Source organism: Poecilia latipinna, unplaced genomic scaffold (assembly GCF_001443285.1).
Source record: "Poecilia latipinna isolate Pla-1442-1.1 unplaced genomic scaffold, P_latipinna-1.0 Scaffold2871, whole genome shotgun sequence".
In the NCBI taxonomy this organism is placed as follows: domain Eukaryota; kingdom Metazoa; phylum Chordata; class Actinopteri; order Cyprinodontiformes; family Poeciliidae; genus Poecilia; species Poecilia latipinna.
Genome location: NW_015115487.1, coordinates 93775 through 110848, shown reverse-complemented (window position 1 = coordinate 110848; position 17074 = coordinate 93775). Strand labels below are relative to the sequence as shown.

The window sequence follows — 17074 nt, the reverse complement described above, 5'->3', positions numbered from 1 at the left end:
GATAAACAGTCGTGATAAAAACATCATTTTCACAGTTTGCATAGACATACTTTGACTTCTTAAAGCAATTCATCATTTTCAATAAAAGTGTTTTTTCCACAATAGAAAGCAATACTGTCTATTACAATAAATAGGAAAGATATTTCCACTGCATTTTTAAAAGGCTTTGTGCCTGTTGTGTTAGTATTATTTTTTCCCATTTTAAAATAAAATCTGGAAAAGATAAGTAGTTATTCAGATGAGTCTGTTGCATTAGATTTAATAGTTGTGAGTACATACAGAATTAAATAAGAACTCAAAAGTGCAAAGGTCTCTAAAAACTCTTGAAGTTCTGGTGAACTGAAAGGTCAGGACAGGAGAAAGCACAGATGTTTGGGTCACGAAAGCGGAAAAAGGAATTGTGTTTAGTCAATTTGTGTACTCCTCTGATTAAATTGGTTGGGGAGGGAGAACCCGGGAAAATAATCTTGAATTCGTTTTTCTACCCACCCTCCATTGCTGGCTGATAATGTTATTCTGGCTCAGATCCACTTCCCTCCAAAAGTGAAGACAGACACATATTGTACATTTCATGCATAACACATTTACTTATTATGGTGTTTACAGTATTTTTTTCTATATTAAATTGAATTAATTTAATTAATAAAACTGGAATTGAACAACTACTTTAAACAATATGTCAAAAACATTAAACTGTTCAACATGACCTAATAATCATTTATCTTTGATTATTTAGAGGTCAAACTCATTATAAATGTTACACAATGCACATCTGAAATTATGTCTAACAACTACCAGCTTGCAAAGACGCAACAAATCTGTCAGATTTTAAAATATTAAAAAAAAAAAAAAAAATGTGGATGGAAAAAATTGGAAACCGTTGTATTTTAATGCTCTTGTATGCGAGTACTCAAATATTTTCTCTGAATCTGGGAGAAGGAAATCAAATCTTATTGTCAGTAAAGATGAAGAATGTCCCTCCTGTGGTGCTGAGACTGACTCTATATGGTTCTCATTTTAGATTTATTCACAAATCAATATTTACACAGCATGAAGGGGTTTTTTTGTCACCAAGCATCATACTGCCCTTCAAAAGCATTTTCATTTAGACATGAGAACAATTTTCTTATCTGCAAAAAAGTGACTTTGTTTTGTCATGATTTAAGCTTACTGAGCAAGCAGCTGTGTTTCTTTGATCATTTTTCAAAGCATTTATTCAGCAAATAATAACTAAATAAACCACATATTTTATGACAACATACAAAGAAGATCACAAGCTTAAAGACGATTTAGTTTGTATTTTTTCTACATGATTATTTTGAGGTCAAAAACCTTGTAAAGTGATTAAAATGCATGTCTGAAATGGCATTAGACAGCTGCCAGCTTGTATAGAATCAAGACACGTTTTCTATGTTCAAATAGGTTTTTAATGTAATTATAGCTATATGAAGTAGATATTGTATGGATTTTTTACAATGTGCTTATAAGAAGGTACGTAAAGCTTTTTGTCAAATTTTACAGAAAAATCCAGTTGAAGAAAACACACTCCTTATCATGTTAGAGAGGCGCCACTTCGGGCTGCGGTGGGATTGCTTCTATATGGTCCTCATTATGGTTTTTTGCATAATACATGATTTTTTATTCATCATTTATTTTATTCACTTATTCTTTATTTATTTTTCGCATAATCCAATCACAACAAAAGTGTTTATTTCCGATTGTTTGAGATGTTGTCATCTGTGAAAAAGTATCACGACATTCTTCATTTCTTCACCTTACAAGGATCAACTGTGTTTCTTTGATCATCTTTCAATCAATCCATTAAGCAAAAAATACCGAAAGAAAACTGAAATCGTGGGATAATATGTCAAACACATCACACCCTTCAAGATTATTTTTTTAGAAGTCTTTCTACTTGATTGGTTAGAGGTAATAAACCTTAGAAATGGTCCAAAATGATTATCTGAATAGACATGTGAAAACCGCCACCTCATAAAGACACCAAAAAGCTGCTATCAACCACGGTAAGTCTTGATCAAAAATAGATATTAATGAAGAAAACATTGTGTGAATTTTTTTAAATGTGGTTTTATGTGCATATGCAACCTCTTTCTCTGAATTTTTGATGAAAAATCCAGCTAAAGAAAACACAAACCTTATCTTGTCAGAGAGGGTGGGGAAGATCCCCGCCACGGTGTCGGGACTGTCTCCATAGGGTTCTCATCAGGGTTCGATCCGCTACATTGAGTTAAATATTATTAAGGTATTTTCTTTTTTAATCCTTTTGTCATTGCCCATTTTAACTCTGTCCATGGAAACCCATCTCTGTTTATGTTTGCTTAATACCTTCTCTCTGAAGAAGTTCGACGTTTTCTAATCATCACTGTAATACACCCTGGAGGCAACTGTGTTTCTTTGGCCATCTTTTAATGTATTAATTATGCAAATGAAACTGAAATAAAAAATAACTTTTAGGAAAATACATAAAAAACATCCGGCACTTTTAGACGCTTTAGTCGTATATTTTTATAACCTATTATTCAGGGGTTATAAACTTTAGAAAATGTAGAAAATCCACATTTCAAATGACATCAGACAACTGCCAGCTTCTAAAGAAGGACTAAAATTGCAAGAAATATAAACAATTCTACTGTAAGGATGAATATATATGTAGTACACGTTATGTGCAGTTTTTTAAACATTCATTTATGCAGATATTCAACCATTTTCTTTATATTTTTACAGAAAAATCCAGCAGAAGAAAACACAATCCTTATCTTGTCAGAGAGGGTGGGGAAGGTGCCCGCCGTAGTGGTGGGACTGCCTCTGTAGGGCTCTCATCATGGTTTTATAAAGCCTGACTTTTGGGTGCAGACAAGCAGAAAGATTTTTCCGGTCTATCCTGTGTTTGACCTCAACTGACCTGAACCTGCAGGTGGAGCTCCACAATGTCTTCTCCCGCGATTGCTTTGCCGGGGGCACTGCCGGCAAAAAAGAAAGCCAAATCCAAGAAGAAGGCAGGTCCTTCAGTGTCTGACCTGATCCTGAAGGCTGTGTCTGCCTCTGCACAGCGTGGTGGCGTGTCCCTGGCAGCCGTGAAGAAGGTTCTGAAAGCCGGAGGATACGATGTGGTGAAGAACAAGACAAGGATCTCTGTTGCCATCAAGCGTCTGGTGAACAAGAAAGTCTTGATCCGGAACAAGGGCTCCCTGAAAGTCAACAAAAAACCTCCTAAGCCCAAAAAGAGGAAGGTGGTGAAGAAGAAGAAGCCAAAGACCAAGAAGAAGGCAAAGAAGGTCACCAAAAAAGCAACCAAAAAGTCACCAAAGAAGAAGAGGAAGCCCAAGAGCCCAAAGAAAGCCAAAAAGCCTGCTGTGGCCAAAAAGGCAAAGAAGCCAAAGAGCCCCAAGAAGGTGAAGAGGGCCAAGGCTAAAAGGACCAAGACGGCAGCCAAGAAGTGAGGGCTCCAATGGAACCAGAAGGCTCTTCTCCTGAGCTTTCACTTGGTGTGGACTAAGATGCATTCAACAAAACTAAGTTTGTTTTACTGAACTTGCTATTTTCTTACATCTCCTATTTTTTCTCTTTTTCTCATCTGTCACAGTCTGTTGTAGACTGAACTGCATTGTTGGAAATAAAAAAAAAGAAAAATTCTTATTTAAGACGTGTGATGTAGTTTCTTTATATACATACTTGCTTAGTAATATAAGAAAGGTGTATTGTTCAGGTAGAATTATGCAATATTACCATTTTGTCTTAAAAGTAAACAAAAGTTTATTAGACTCACTGAGAATAGCTTTCATTTGCCTCAGTTTAAGAGGCTTCCTTGCTGGGTTTAAGATGAGTTTGCTTAATTCTCATAATTAATATTTTCAGGAGTTGCACTTTTTCTGCACTGTTAAACACTAAAAATTAAAAGCACACATGAATCAGATGTAAGCAGAATATTTTGTATATTTAACTTTTATTTGTAAAGTTCTCATGAATACACCTTCCGCCGTAACCTGATACAAATGTCAGCCTGTTTTGCATTCAGCTGGTAAGCTGAAGAAACTAGATAAAATAATGTCTGAACCCAATTATCTGCTTTTCAGGAGATTTGTGGAGATTAAAAGTGAGGGTGTGACTCCAAGAAACGCTCCACTGGCCAAGTGGCAAGAGGTTTATTTTCCAAACACGTTGCCTCGTTGTCACAACACTGTCATTCTGTACATACTGGTCTTGACTGTTCTTGACCATAATCTTCAGGTTTATAAGTTGCAGTCGTAAAAAAAAATAGGTTGAGTCGTGTTATCTCGACATTATGACGAGCTTTAGCTTCACTGCAAAAGATTAAAAAAAAACGTGGCATGGGGTTTCTTTCTTTCTTTTTTGCTTTTGGTTTCTTTCTTTCTTTTTTGCTTTCATTCTTTTGTCAAACTGAGCTCATAATTAGAAAGCTTTATGCGAGTAGTGTCTCAAAGTTTACTGTCGCCATCTGCTGGTCGCAATTAGGTACAGAAATGAGGCCTTCAAAGAAAAATCTCAACGGTATGTTGGGATGTCATATATTGTTGAACCCATCAGAAAGGTCAAGGACGGAATTGGGAAGAAGCTCAACACAGGGTTAGCTAATAAGACAACATATTACATTTCAACAGACAACAGATTACTATTCAAGAAAATGAAAAGAGTATGACACGATTGCAGACCCACCTTAGCATGGGTGCCCACCTAAAATGATAGGCCGAGTAAAGAGAGCATAAATCAGCGAAGCAATAAAGTGGCCCATGATAACTCTGGAGGAGGTACAGATGGAACAAAAGTCTAAAACCTGGGATGGAGGTTCACCTTCCAGCAAGACCAGACTTATAAAGGAATCCTTTAGATTAGATAACAGTGTTAGCTCAGGAGGTTGGATTAGACTTACAACTGGTGGGTTACCGGTTTGAATGATTGCTCCATCTGTCCTCAGACTTGATGAAGCACTGTACAAATGTACGACATTTACCAATTGAAATGTGCTACTCAAGTCGATACCTAAGTAGAATAGAGAATTGACCACAACACTTTAAAATTACTAACTCAAGATTTGCAGCTGTAGCTGCTACACCAAGTGAGAGGTGAAGTATTGATTCAGGAATGGGGAAGGGAGGCTTGTTGAGTGTACAAGACATTATTAATGCAACACTCTTCTCACATCTAAATGTGAAATATTCTGAAAACCATGTACTGTGTTCTTTCCACATCACAATCACCTTATGCTGGTCCATCAAAAAAAAAAAAAAAAAAAAATCACAGTAAAATGCATCAAAATGTATTGCTGTATCATGACAGAATGCAGAAATGTTCAAAACGTAGGAAAACTTTTGCAAGGCCTGGTAATTTATTGCTTTGACCGATGGCAAAGTGAGACGGGGTGAGAGAGAGAGGTTCTCAACTCGGTTTGAAATTTGCTGCTGTGAAGCATCTTTCTGCAACAAAGACAGGGGAATAACAGAAACTTGCCAAACAGGAAGTGTTTTTCTAAATGTGTTTGCTAACTCGGTGGGTCATTCCTCACAAACACCTGGAAGTTTACCTGAGCCTCTTGTCTGAACCACAACAGGCTCAGACATGAAGACTGGGTGGTGACTCAGAAAGTCACCGGACTTTCCCACTGATGCACTCACATGTGATGCTGACCATAATTTCCTCTTATCTTGTGTTTGAACAGCTACTTTCTGTTCCCTTTTTAAATGAGGAAGATTATAAATACTTATCACAAGATATAGATATAGCATCAGTATAGATAAAGTGTTCTATTTCATTTTCTAACCTGTACATAAAGAAGATTTAAGTCTATTCTCCCTTTACAGTCAAATGTTTGGATTGTTTGAACAACAACCTGTCTGTCCTGCAAGGGAGATTTGTTTTTACGTTAAACCCATTATATTAAACAGATTGTTCCGCTTGTGTTGATTGTTCTGCTTCTGTTCTGTTATGTTTATTTAAAAATCACTCTTTTTAGAGAACCACAGAAAACAGGAAAGACCACATCAGTTAAGGATTCTTCCTCATATCATTCTGTATCAATTTATCAGTGACAAAAGTTTCAAGTAATTGTTTATAATAGTTGTATTTCGCTGAGCAGAACTTTTCTCACAGTGAAACTGTAATCTTTTCATTGCTTTGTTGACAGTACAGCTGGTAAATCTGCTAAACATTTACAATAATGATGGGGAGTGGAGTTAGTGGTGTTCATTTAGCCTTGAGATTTGTTTCCTCTTTAGTTAATTTTCTATAATATGGGTTAAATGCTGTTTAAGTTCTGGACAAATAAATGAGAAATTGCAAATGTCTGCAAAATAAGCAATTCTTAAATCATAAGATTGTTATTGTTGTTTTAAAATTTGATCAAACTTTTGTTTTCTTGTATTTTTCAGTCTGTAAAAATAATTAAAAAAGACCTAAGAGAAATGGAAGTGAAAACAAACCAACTTTCTGTGTTTCCTGTTAGTCATGTGATCATCACATTAGAGGCGGGAACTTAATGAACTTCAATAGAGTTGCCTCAGATTTCACTTCAGTCAGAGGCATCATGAAGTCTGCCCTGACACTTCTTGCTGCTCTTACTTTTTTTCAAATCTGCTGCTCCGGTCCCGTGAGCCGTCCGACCAACTGGCTCAGACAATGCCGGGCCTCCACCAACATTTCCCTCACAGCCCTGGAAGTCCTGCCAGGAGGAGGCTGGGACAACCTCCGGAACCTGGACATGGGCCGAGTGATGAACCTCAGCTACTTCCAGTGCCAAACCACCGAGGACGGGCTTTACCTCATTCCAGATGAGGTGTTTGTCATCCCTCAGAAGGAGACAGGCGTGGAGACCAACTCAGAGATAATCAGCTCCTGGCTGGAGCAGAAAAGCACCACATCTAACTCCATAAATGTTGATGTATCATTTTACTCAGTTCTGAATGGCAAGTTTTCCTCTGAGAACACAAGGATGAAATCACATCAGGTCAAGGATTCTTCGACTACAGCCAGAGTACAGGTATTTTGAACACTCTAAAAACATTCATGTGCTAAACAATAAGTAAATAAATAAATAAATAAATAAATAAATATTCAGACATCTGTACAAAAATTTTCAGACCCCTTGATCTTCTGTGCATTTATTTTTGTATTCCTGAAAATATACGTAATAGGCAAGCCTGTGCGTGATTATGAAGTGAAAAGGAGAATGATCAACGTTCTTTTAAACATTTAATCTTTTCAAATCAAATTCTGAATATGTAGCTGGAATTCATATTTATCTGCTACTTTGGAGAAACACAGATGTCACCAAGTTATTTGGGATTTCTACCAGATTTGCACAGCTAGATATTGGCTTTTTTTTTTTACCTTAATATCTGTCATATTTGATTTGGGAGCATTTATGAACAGCAAATATAATTTTCTACAACAAGGTCTCTGTTACGTAAGTCTCTAGACGTTGACTGTGTTGAACACAAATCTGTTGTGATCTAAACCAGTGGTGTTGCAGGTTAATCCTCAAAGGGAAACAACATGGTGTTCTCTACCAGGCAGTTGTAGAAAAAACAATGATATTGTTTGTTAGAGGGTAAAAAATATGATTGCCTATTTTCATTATGGGCACATGGACAGATTTATAGAAATATAAAGGAAAAGTTACATATCACGAAACTGAATATAATCTATAATTTAATTCTATCAACAGGTTCGCAACTTCATCTACACCGTCAAAGCCTACCCAGACTTCACATTGGATTCCCGCTTTGTTCAGCAAGTCAAAGACATTGCTGATGCAATTGTAAACAATCAGACAAGGAACGCAGACTGCCTTTCAGAGAAGATGGTGCTGGACTATGGAACCCATGTTATCACCAGTATAGATGCCGGGGCATCTCTGGTGCAGGAAGACTATCTCCGTTCCTCCTATGTGTCAGACAGTTCTTCAGATACCTCCACTATTAAAGCTCAGGCCGGGTTAAACTTTTTTGACAAACTAAAATTTGATATCAGCAGTCAGTCCAGCCAACAAAGCTCATTACTTAAAACATATCAGTCCAACATTCAGTACTCCCTCATCCAAAGCCATGGGAGCATACCTTTTTATCCTGGAATCACTTTGCAGAAGTGGCAAGAAAATACAAAGAATAATCTGGTTGCTATTGATCGTTCTGGGTTTCCCATCCAGTATTTTATAAACTCAAACACTTTTCCTGATCTGCCACAGCCTACTGTTGGCAAAGTGGCTCGTACAGTGAGTATGGCAATAGATCGCTACTACAAGGTCAACACGCGCCCTGGTTGTGTGGACATTGGTTCCAAGAACTTCAACTTTCAGGCCAATGTTGATGACAACTCCTGTGATGGTCCAGCCACCAACCTTAGTTTTGGAGGAGTCTACCAACAGTGTACAAAACTTACCAATGATGCAGATCCACTTTGCCAAACCCTTGCCCAGAAAAATATTGCCACAGGTGGTTACTCCTGTCGCTCACCTTACTCCCCAACTTTATTACGATCAGAAGTGAGGCAGCAGGGTTACACAGAAAATTACTGCTATGATGTTAAACATAGATGTGGATTCCTGTGGTTGAAGACTTGTCATCGGCAAAACTGTCAAAATCTCTATCGTGTTCGCTCTGCTCGAATAAATACGTACTGGTGCTCTGTCAATGGAAAAGCTCCAGAAAACTCAGGGTATCTGTTCGGAGGAATCTACGGCACCTCTTTTGAGAACCCCATCACCAAGTCCAAAAGCTGCCCTGCAAACTTCATTCCAGTGAAGTTTCTATCAGATGGCCAAATGATCTGCGTGAGTGACGACTATGAGACTGGCTCCAGATACTCCGTCCCATTTGGAGGTCTCTTCAGCTGTGAGTCTGGTAACCCACTAGCTAAAAACCAACGTAGATGCCCTCCCAAATTCAGCCAGCACCTCGCCTCGGTTAGCGATGGCTGTGAAATTCTTTACTGCGTCCAGTCTGGACTGTTTACAGGGGGTGACCTGAAACCAATCATCCTCCCTCCTTTTACTAAATCTCCTCTTGTGAGCATGCAAGCCACCAACACAGTTATGGTGATGACAGAAGGAGATAAGAGCTGGGTCAGGGTGGGGCCCACTAAATTATGGAAACTTGTCAAACCTGAGGAAATGCCAGACCTTATTCGAAAGTTCAACCCAGAAATGAATCAGATGTCAAGTGGGGAAAAGGCAGGAGTGGCGTTTGGAGTGATGGGTTTGATAGCCTTTGTGGTCATAGTGGCAGTGATCCTTAGGAGAAGGAGGAGGTACTCTCAATTTAGGTCAGGATATCAGAAAATAACCGACGAGCCAGAGAGGGAGACGACCCACGAGGAGGCGACCCACGAGGAGACGACCCACGAGGAGACGACCCACGAGGAGGCGTAAAAATGGCTTAAGACTGGGTGATTTTCCTTTGATTCTTAAAACTATTTTTCACGAATTTAAAGATTTATTTTGTGAAAGAGAATATTATTTTTTTGCACATAAAACTTTGCATTATGAATTGTGAAACTTAAAAGGGAACTGTATTTGCTTTGCAATATGCAGCGCACACTGATGAAACCAAAACTGACTTTCAAACTATGTAAAGTACCACTGCTGCACATGTCAAAAAGCACGTTTACTGTTTATCATTATTATTATTATTATACTTTGCATGATTTGATGCTGTGTTTATTTAGATTTTTCTTTGTTAAAAGCTCATAAAAATTATTAAAACAACTCAGGTCTACTTTGACTTGTGCCATATGTAAACCAGCTTAAGAGCTTAATTTTTGTACGCTGCCATTAAGACGACTACACTCTTAATGTATGCTTGCTTATTTGACAGCGATAATAAAAAAAAATAAAACTAGTAAAAGTGGGTGTGTGTTTCGTGTTGTACTCATGAATGTTAAGTATCTGATCAAATAAAATCTTTATAAAACATCCACAACAGCGAGAGGCCACATCAAACCCAATGGAGAAGCTGTTTCTGAGTAAATGATCATATTGAGTTAATATCTGAGTTAATCAGAAGCATTCTTTGTTTAAAGTTTAAAGCTTATTTTAAAGTCTCTCACTTCCTCTAATGATCCGATTTAGAGAGGAGGTGCTCTGTTTTATTGTGTACAGAACATTTTTCAAAGCTTCAAGGCTGTGTGGAGTAGCATCTAGTGCAGCGATTCTATAATTTGACTCTGGCTCAAGGTCAGATTCAACGCATATTTGTTTCAGTCTCACATGTGCATATGTGTTCCAAAACTGCTTTGAATAAGACACAGCATTCAGCAGTGAGGCTTCTGTTTATTTTTATATCTTTAAAAGTATGTAAGACCCCATAACTTAAGCCTCGCAAGCAACATACACACTCCTCTCTCAAAACCAAACAGACATTGATCACACATGAAAGGAATCACTTTAAAAAGTCTTCAATTATAGAGGCGGCATATAGCAGTTCATTAGACTGACGGGAAGCTGCTGCTCAAATTAACATACCGACTAGCTGATGGGTCTTTTCGAGAGTTTCTATTCTTGTATAAAACCTTTTGTAAAATGTGTTCTCATCTTTCCTGACTTCAAGAAGAAAACCCACACACATTCCACTGACATCCGTAAACAGACGTGCTTGGGTTTTTTTCTTCCTCTGTGGCTGTGCACAACCAGGGCAGCTCAGAGGTTTTAAACAAACACATATCCAGTCCAACAGACACAAAACTACATAGCCTACGGTATACACACATGGCAGCGTCTACACACTCAGACACACATTTCCCGGAAAGTCCTTAAATCGGTGTTGGTCTCCTCTGCTGTGACAACACAAAATCTCTCCCTCCCCCACATATCCACATGCCAGCACACATACTGCACACGGTCGGCTGGGATTTAGAGAACTGGGTCTTGAGCATGAAAACAAACCTACTCATGCAGAGGAAATGTGCAATTCTGCAGGGAAAGAGAGGCAGGAAAATAAGGATGGGCAAGGGAGAGCTTTGGACAGATAGTTCAAACATTTGGAAACTCCCTCCTTTTCAATATGCAGAGGACAGAGCGAAGACTGAACTCAGCAGGCTTTCAGTACAGCCTGCCAGAGACGCCACAGCTCTCTGCAGCTGCCTCTTCAGGATTTTAGTTTCTGTGTACTTCATCATTTAATCAAATGTACCATGAATGGAAAGCTTAAAGAAGAAAACCCGAAGTAGTAGTTTATTCCAAAGAGAAAGTCACCGCCGGTGCTAAAGAAGAAAAATATCTGTAGGAACAAAAAAGGAAAATCAAGTGAGTAAGAGGTGAGTGTGCATGATTTCTGTGCAACATCTGAGGCAGGATTATTGCAGTTTACAACAGGCTCCTGTGATACCAGGGATTTAAAGCTCATCTAAAACTAAAATCAAACAAATTCTTTTAGTCTCTCCGCGAAACAGAGAGTGTTTTTAACAGCAAATATGTGTCTCTTTGGCCTTTTTGTGTTCTGTCACGTTTAGGTAACCATGCAAGCAGGAGGAAACCAGCAGAGAAACTTTGTCCTGTTTGTGTTGAGACTGTCCGTTACTTTGGAAGTCTGCAGGGTCCTGGGTTGTCGGATTGGCACCGGACCAGAGTGTGAGAAGGCTCCTTTTGTCCCAGGCCACAACCTGGCTGGGGAGGGTTTTGATGTGGTGCGGCTGCGTCGCACAGGGGCGTACGTCATCAATGTCAAAGCTCATCTGGATGACAACCGTACCTGCACACTGTGTCCAAACAGGTTCCAAGGCGGGCAGGTGATAACTGTAAAACCTGCAGCTTGAGCTTCTGTTTCCACTCCTCTCAAAATGACTTCACTTTAACAGAAATATTTAGTTTTTTTCCTCAGTCTGACCAGATCGTTTGTTTCTCCTCCTTCCACTTTGCTTAGATTCAGAGGCTCCCAGCTGCAGTGTTGGACTGGCGTCTCTTCAGCCGCTGCAGTAAGCAGCTGTCTAGTGCACTCCACCATTCTGTGGACTCCCTGCTGCGTAGCTCCAACTCGCTGGTGAACAACAACTGGGGTTTGGGTTTGAGCCTGGAGAAAATAGGCCAGGCGGTGCTGGGAGGAAGCCGCTCAGATTTGGCCAAGTTTGCGCGCTCGCAGCACAGTGTGGACAAAGCTACGTTTGCCATGCACGAAATCAGTTGTTCCTATTACAGGTAAGGGGGAAAAAAATAGGTTTACTTTGGCTGAATGCAGTGCATCGTTTCTTACAAAAAATAAACTTGCTCTATAAAACTGGAAATATAGGTCATTTAGTAAACCAGGTTAATTTTATTAATTCATTGTTTAGGTAAAACTATTAAGGTTAAACAATAAATTTGGTCTAAAACACCAATCAGTTACTGTTTCTGTGCTGGTGAGGACCACCATACGTAAAGGATTAACCATTATGTCTTTAGTAAAGGGGACAGGGTCAGTTTTACAGGGGCAATGCAAGATTTGGCCCCATCTACAATCACCCATTCTCCAAAACCTTCCTAATTAGTAAAAGAGAGTGAATTAATGTCATTTCATTTACTAACCTTTTTTTTAGACATCCACCAAATAAGTAGAATATACCTGGAATGGACAGAAGGTTGCACTAATGTATATTTTTAGATAAAAATTTAGCTTAATAAATAAATCAGTCAGTCTCACAATTTGCATAATCTATGTAAAATGTATTAGAAAATATGTTCCTTACTGTCCTATTGAATGAAATTGATCACAAATATGAAGTGGGAAAATTAAAAAGTTGTAGCTCTCAGATTATTTGGCATCAAAATAGTTCAACACTATCCATAAGGAACTAATAAATAACTAACAACACAGTGTGGTCATTTTCCCAATAATTTAAATAAAAAGAAACTACTGAAATCTCAGAATTTAGACGGAAGATGCTTCACATTTGTTTTTGTGTTCCTACATCTATTCTAATCAAAAAGGGGAGAGGAAGTGAGGAAAGGAACTAGGAAAGTTTCAGAGACACATTTTATATGTCAACGTTTCACACCAGAAAAGCCACAAGTTGTATTGCTTCCCCTTCGACTTATTTCCGCGTGCCTATATTTGGTCATGATATCAAACTGTTTGGTGGGTCGTGGAACTGATCAGAGAGGCGTTTGTCCCACACTCAGATGTCTGACAGAATATCTAAACATTACATTCGTTATCTCACCCGAAACTTCATTCAAACTGGAAAACTGTCAGTTCTGGCTTTTGGATGTGTGGATGCTTTTGTGTTCCTGGTCTTTGATTTGAGACTACCATACATGATGCAACATCATAACGTGCTCTGATTGGCTAATGTGCTGATCAACCATTCAGAAAAAACTTGGAAAAACTAATAGTTATGAAGATGGGCAGTTTTAAAAATTGTTACTATTATTTTTGCAGACTACTTTGACATTGTGACTAAAAACTTACTTTTGTCCTGTGTCTCTATCGTCCCTAAAAAGTTCAAGCATGTAGTCATTGTACAGAATAAAAAAAACAGTGTGATAAAAGTTTTAGTAGATATTTAAGGTTAATTAGTCACATTATATTGAAAGATTTCTGGATTTCTGCATTTGCAAAGTAAGGTCATTTATTTGGGAGATATTTTGACATATTGACAGAAATTTAAAAATATGCTTCTTATTAAATATTCTTTCACATTTTGAAGTTTTCAGGATGCCATCGGCATGGCATAACAGACTGTTTTGACCAAATCCATGGTCTAACAAGGACATTATGAAATGACACTGACAGTGTTTTGTCTACTACAAGAATATTACCAACAACCAGTAAAATGCACTTTAAACTGCATTGCATAATTCACTACATACATTTTTACTGAGAAAACAATATGCTAGATATGTTGTAAGCATAAAAGTTTTATTTTAAACTGATCTAGAAAATATCCGAAAATATTTTTAGAAAAATTGAGAAAAGACAAAGTGTTTACTAACAGGCTCTCATAAATAATACAAGTTTGCAAACTTTCTCTGTTGCAGAAAGATGAACATAATGTTGGTGATTATTTTTGCAGCTACAGGCTGGCCGATCATCCCCACCTGAGCTCAGAGTTCACAAAGCATCTGAGGAGACTCCCACAGAGCTTAAACACAATCCAGAACAAAGCCCTGTACAGACGCCTCATAGACACCTATGGAACGCATTACATACACCAGGTTTTTAGCGTCTTTATTCTTGTACAAATGCAAAAAATCCCTCCCATTGCTCAAACAGTCCTGTGCTCAAGTAAAGCTAAATCTACCGTTTAAAGTCCTATGTTTCATTTACTTTTTGTTTCTAGGTGCAGCTTGGGGGTAAGGTGAGGCGGATCACTGCTTTCAGGACTTGTCTGGCCACACTGAAGGGCTTCTCGGAGTCAGAGATCAAGAACTGCCTGAATCTTGAACTCCGGATGGCTCTTGGTTTTCTTCCCGCTAATGCAACTTTCTCCAACAAGTGTGACAATCTTCTGAAGGGTAACATGAGCATGGGCTTCTACCAGGGCTTCATGACGCACAAGATTGAGGTGATAGGAGGAGAGCAGTATTTCCCTGACATTCTCTACCAGCAGGACCCCTCGGAGGCATACCACAGCTGGATGAACAGCCTCCACAACAACCCAGACGTGGTTTCCTATGCCATCTTTCCTCTGCATCATTTGGTGGAGGACAATCAGATCAGTGAAAATCTGAGAAGCATGATCACACAGTACATAAATGAGAACCAGCTGGAAGAGGAGCAGCTTGGCCCGAAGAACTGCTCCCCGACTCCCAACCTGGATCACAACTGCTGTCCTTTACGGGCCGGCAGAGGAACTCTGAGTCTGGAAATCCACAGAGCCGCAGGATTGAGGGCCGACACCTTCACAAAAACGGATGCATACGTGAAGATCTTCTACAGCGGCATGTATGAGGAGACCGAGACTGTGATGGACAACAACGACCCAGTCTGGAACGCCACATATGACTTTGGTTCAGTGGAGCTGGGTCAGGAGTTGAGGTTCGAAGTCTGGGATAGGGACGTTCTTTACAATGACATGGCAGGAATATGCATCGTCTTTCCTGAGAAAGGAACTCACTCTTTAAGCTGTCAGCTGCGCAAAGGAGTTCTCTATTTTACCTACGCCATTAGCTGCGACGCACATTTGACAGGGTTTAGATGTGGCCGATATTCTCCACATGCTGAGTAAATAAGTATTTAGCCTCTCAGTGTTTAGTTCTTCGTTTTTCAAAGAGAACTTCTAACCTATGTTCTAGGTAGTAATTGGCACTCAGACAGATAGTAAGAGACTTCAGGGCTTTCTTAAACCATTTTTAATCACCTATTAACTTTTTTAATTTGTAAAAGGTTGTATATATCATTGGTAGTCTAAGTAAAAGTAAATCTCTATTCAGGACCTTGTTTTTAACATAATGCTATATGTTAATCACTCAGCCTCCTTCATAAGCTTTCTGCACTTAACCTTTCACCTGCATTGTACAAGTGCTAGCTGTGAAATCAACTTCAAAATTTATTAAAAAAAAATAAAATAAAATAAAACTCTAAAGGCTAATATTTATTCCTTATGGTATATCTTAAATTATTTTAAATTAAATTTGTGTAAATTATCTTGAGACCCTCCTCAAGCGTCTCAAGATTGGGAGCTGCTCTAATGTACTCATTAGAGCAGCATGGGCTCAAGCTAATGCAGAAGTCAAATGGCAATTTTGCATTTGCATCACTGATGAGAATATCAGGACCACATAAGCTGTGGGTTCACACTGGAAATGTGAGCTGAGGAAATATGTTACTGCGTATCGTGGTACAGAACATCCAACCACAGGCTGCATTCAGACAGGACTTTTTTTCAAACAGAAAAAAGAGGGGAAAGTTATCGGTATTAGGTGAGGAAAAATACATCTGCCTTAGATGTGAGTGACAGAGATGCTGAACAAAAGGAAAAAGCAAAAAAATTAATGCTGATGAAAGAAGAGGTGCTCAGTACTCCAAAGTGATTGGGAGAGACAGTGCTGTTACAAGACAAAGTGGATAAGTTTACAACATTACTTAAAGCTTCTCTCCACACCAGGTTGTGGGAAACAGGAAACTAAGTCATAGTTGAATTACCTACTGGAGTTCGTTATCAGAATATGACACGTGCAAAGAAATATGAGACTAATGAGCCCACAGAAGAATATTATGAACAAGTATCAATTCCTGAAAAGAGGGAATGTGAAGTAGACAAAAATGTGGACACTTACACTTCAGCACCACAAGAGGGCTCTCGCGGCTCAGACAGATATGTGAAAAAAATTATGGCGAGGAAATAAGTCTTAAAATACCTGTGCGTATGCAATACTGGATTTGTGATCCATGTAAGCCTGTAAGACATACAATTATCTCTAATCCTCATTCTAAGATGCACATTGAAGTTATTAATTCAGGGTCTAAGCACCAAAAATGTAATTTTGTCAATAGAGCTAACCTTATTGCTGCTTTGTCTTTGTGTCTCTCTCCAGGTCAAAATATAATCTGTATTATAATTGTGTCCAAACAATAATGATCTTAAGGTTAAAATAATTTTATCTTCAATATGTTGAACATTTCTAAAGCACTTTTAACATTTTCAGAATTGGAAAACATCAATATCTGTTTGCTATGCCTGTGTGTGTAAGAGTTGCCAAAGTCAAATAAAACAGGATGTGAATCCCTAACCAGCCTTTTCCTGCCACTCCAGGAACGTCTTTGCTTTTTTTCCCAATACGCTTGAGTTCAAGTTTTTCATCAGCACATTTCATCAGCAAGGCAGTTCAAAATATAATGGAAAACACAAGATTATTAGGAAAACACCATACAGTCAGCAATTTAACAAGCATTAGGTTTTGATGAGTGTCATCTCCAAAATTATACACATGAAATATGGTGGCCAATGTTTCACTTATGATGTTTCAAAACCAACTCTAAGCAGGAGGGATTTTAGTCTAGGTTTAAAGGAACTCAGTGTCTTAGCTGTTTAGCAGTTTTCTGGAAGTTTGTTCCAGATTTGTGGTGTGAAGTTGAATGTGCTTCTCCCTGTTTGGTTCTGGGGATGCAGAGCAGACCAAGTGGTCTGGAAG

The 17074-nt window shown here is 38.6% G+C and overlaps 3 protein-coding genes across 4 annotated transcripts; all 3 read left to right on the top strand.

Annotated features, from left to right (window-relative positions):
• Nucleotides 1-2866: 2866 nt before the first annotated feature.
• On the top strand, nt 2867-3662 carry LOC106939427 (histone H1-like). The gene has a single exon (XM_015021810.1). It carries the CDS (start codon nt 2949-2951, stop codon nt 3459-3461), a length of 513 nt encoding a protein of 170 aa, XP_014877296.1. The 5' UTR covers nt 2867-2948; the 3' UTR covers nt 3462-3662.
• Nucleotides 3663-6534: 2872 nt separating this feature from the next.
• On the top strand, nt 6535-9877 carry mpeg1.1 (macrophage expressed 1, tandem duplicate 1). 2 transcript variants are annotated; one of them, XM_015021819.1, is made up of 3 exons: nt 6535-7012; nt 7700-9349; nt 9380-9877. In XM_015021819.1, the coding sequence occupies exons 1-3, from the start codon at nt 6560-6562 to the stop codon at nt 9398-9400; spliced, it is 2124 nt and encodes a 707-aa protein (XP_014877305.1). In that variant the 5' UTR covers nt 6535-6559; the 3' UTR covers nt 9401-9877. The 2 variants fall into 2 exon arrangements, with proteins under 2 accessions (XP_014877305.1, XP_014877304.1); XM_015021818.1 differs by having other exon boundaries at nt 7700-9877.
• Nucleotides 9878-10856: 979 nt separating this feature from the next.
• On the top strand, nt 10857-16672 carry prf1.5 (perforin 1.5). Its single transcript, XM_015021817.1, has 5 exons — nt 10857-11283; nt 11479-11754; nt 11889-12160; nt 14014-14155; nt 14281-16672. Exons 2-5 carry the CDS (start codon nt 11485-11487, stop codon nt 15166-15168), a joined length of 1572 nt encoding a protein of 523 aa, XP_014877303.1. The 5' UTR covers nt 10857-11283; nt 11479-11484; the 3' UTR covers nt 15169-16672.
• The last annotated feature ends 402 nt before the right edge of the window (nt 16673-17074 follow it).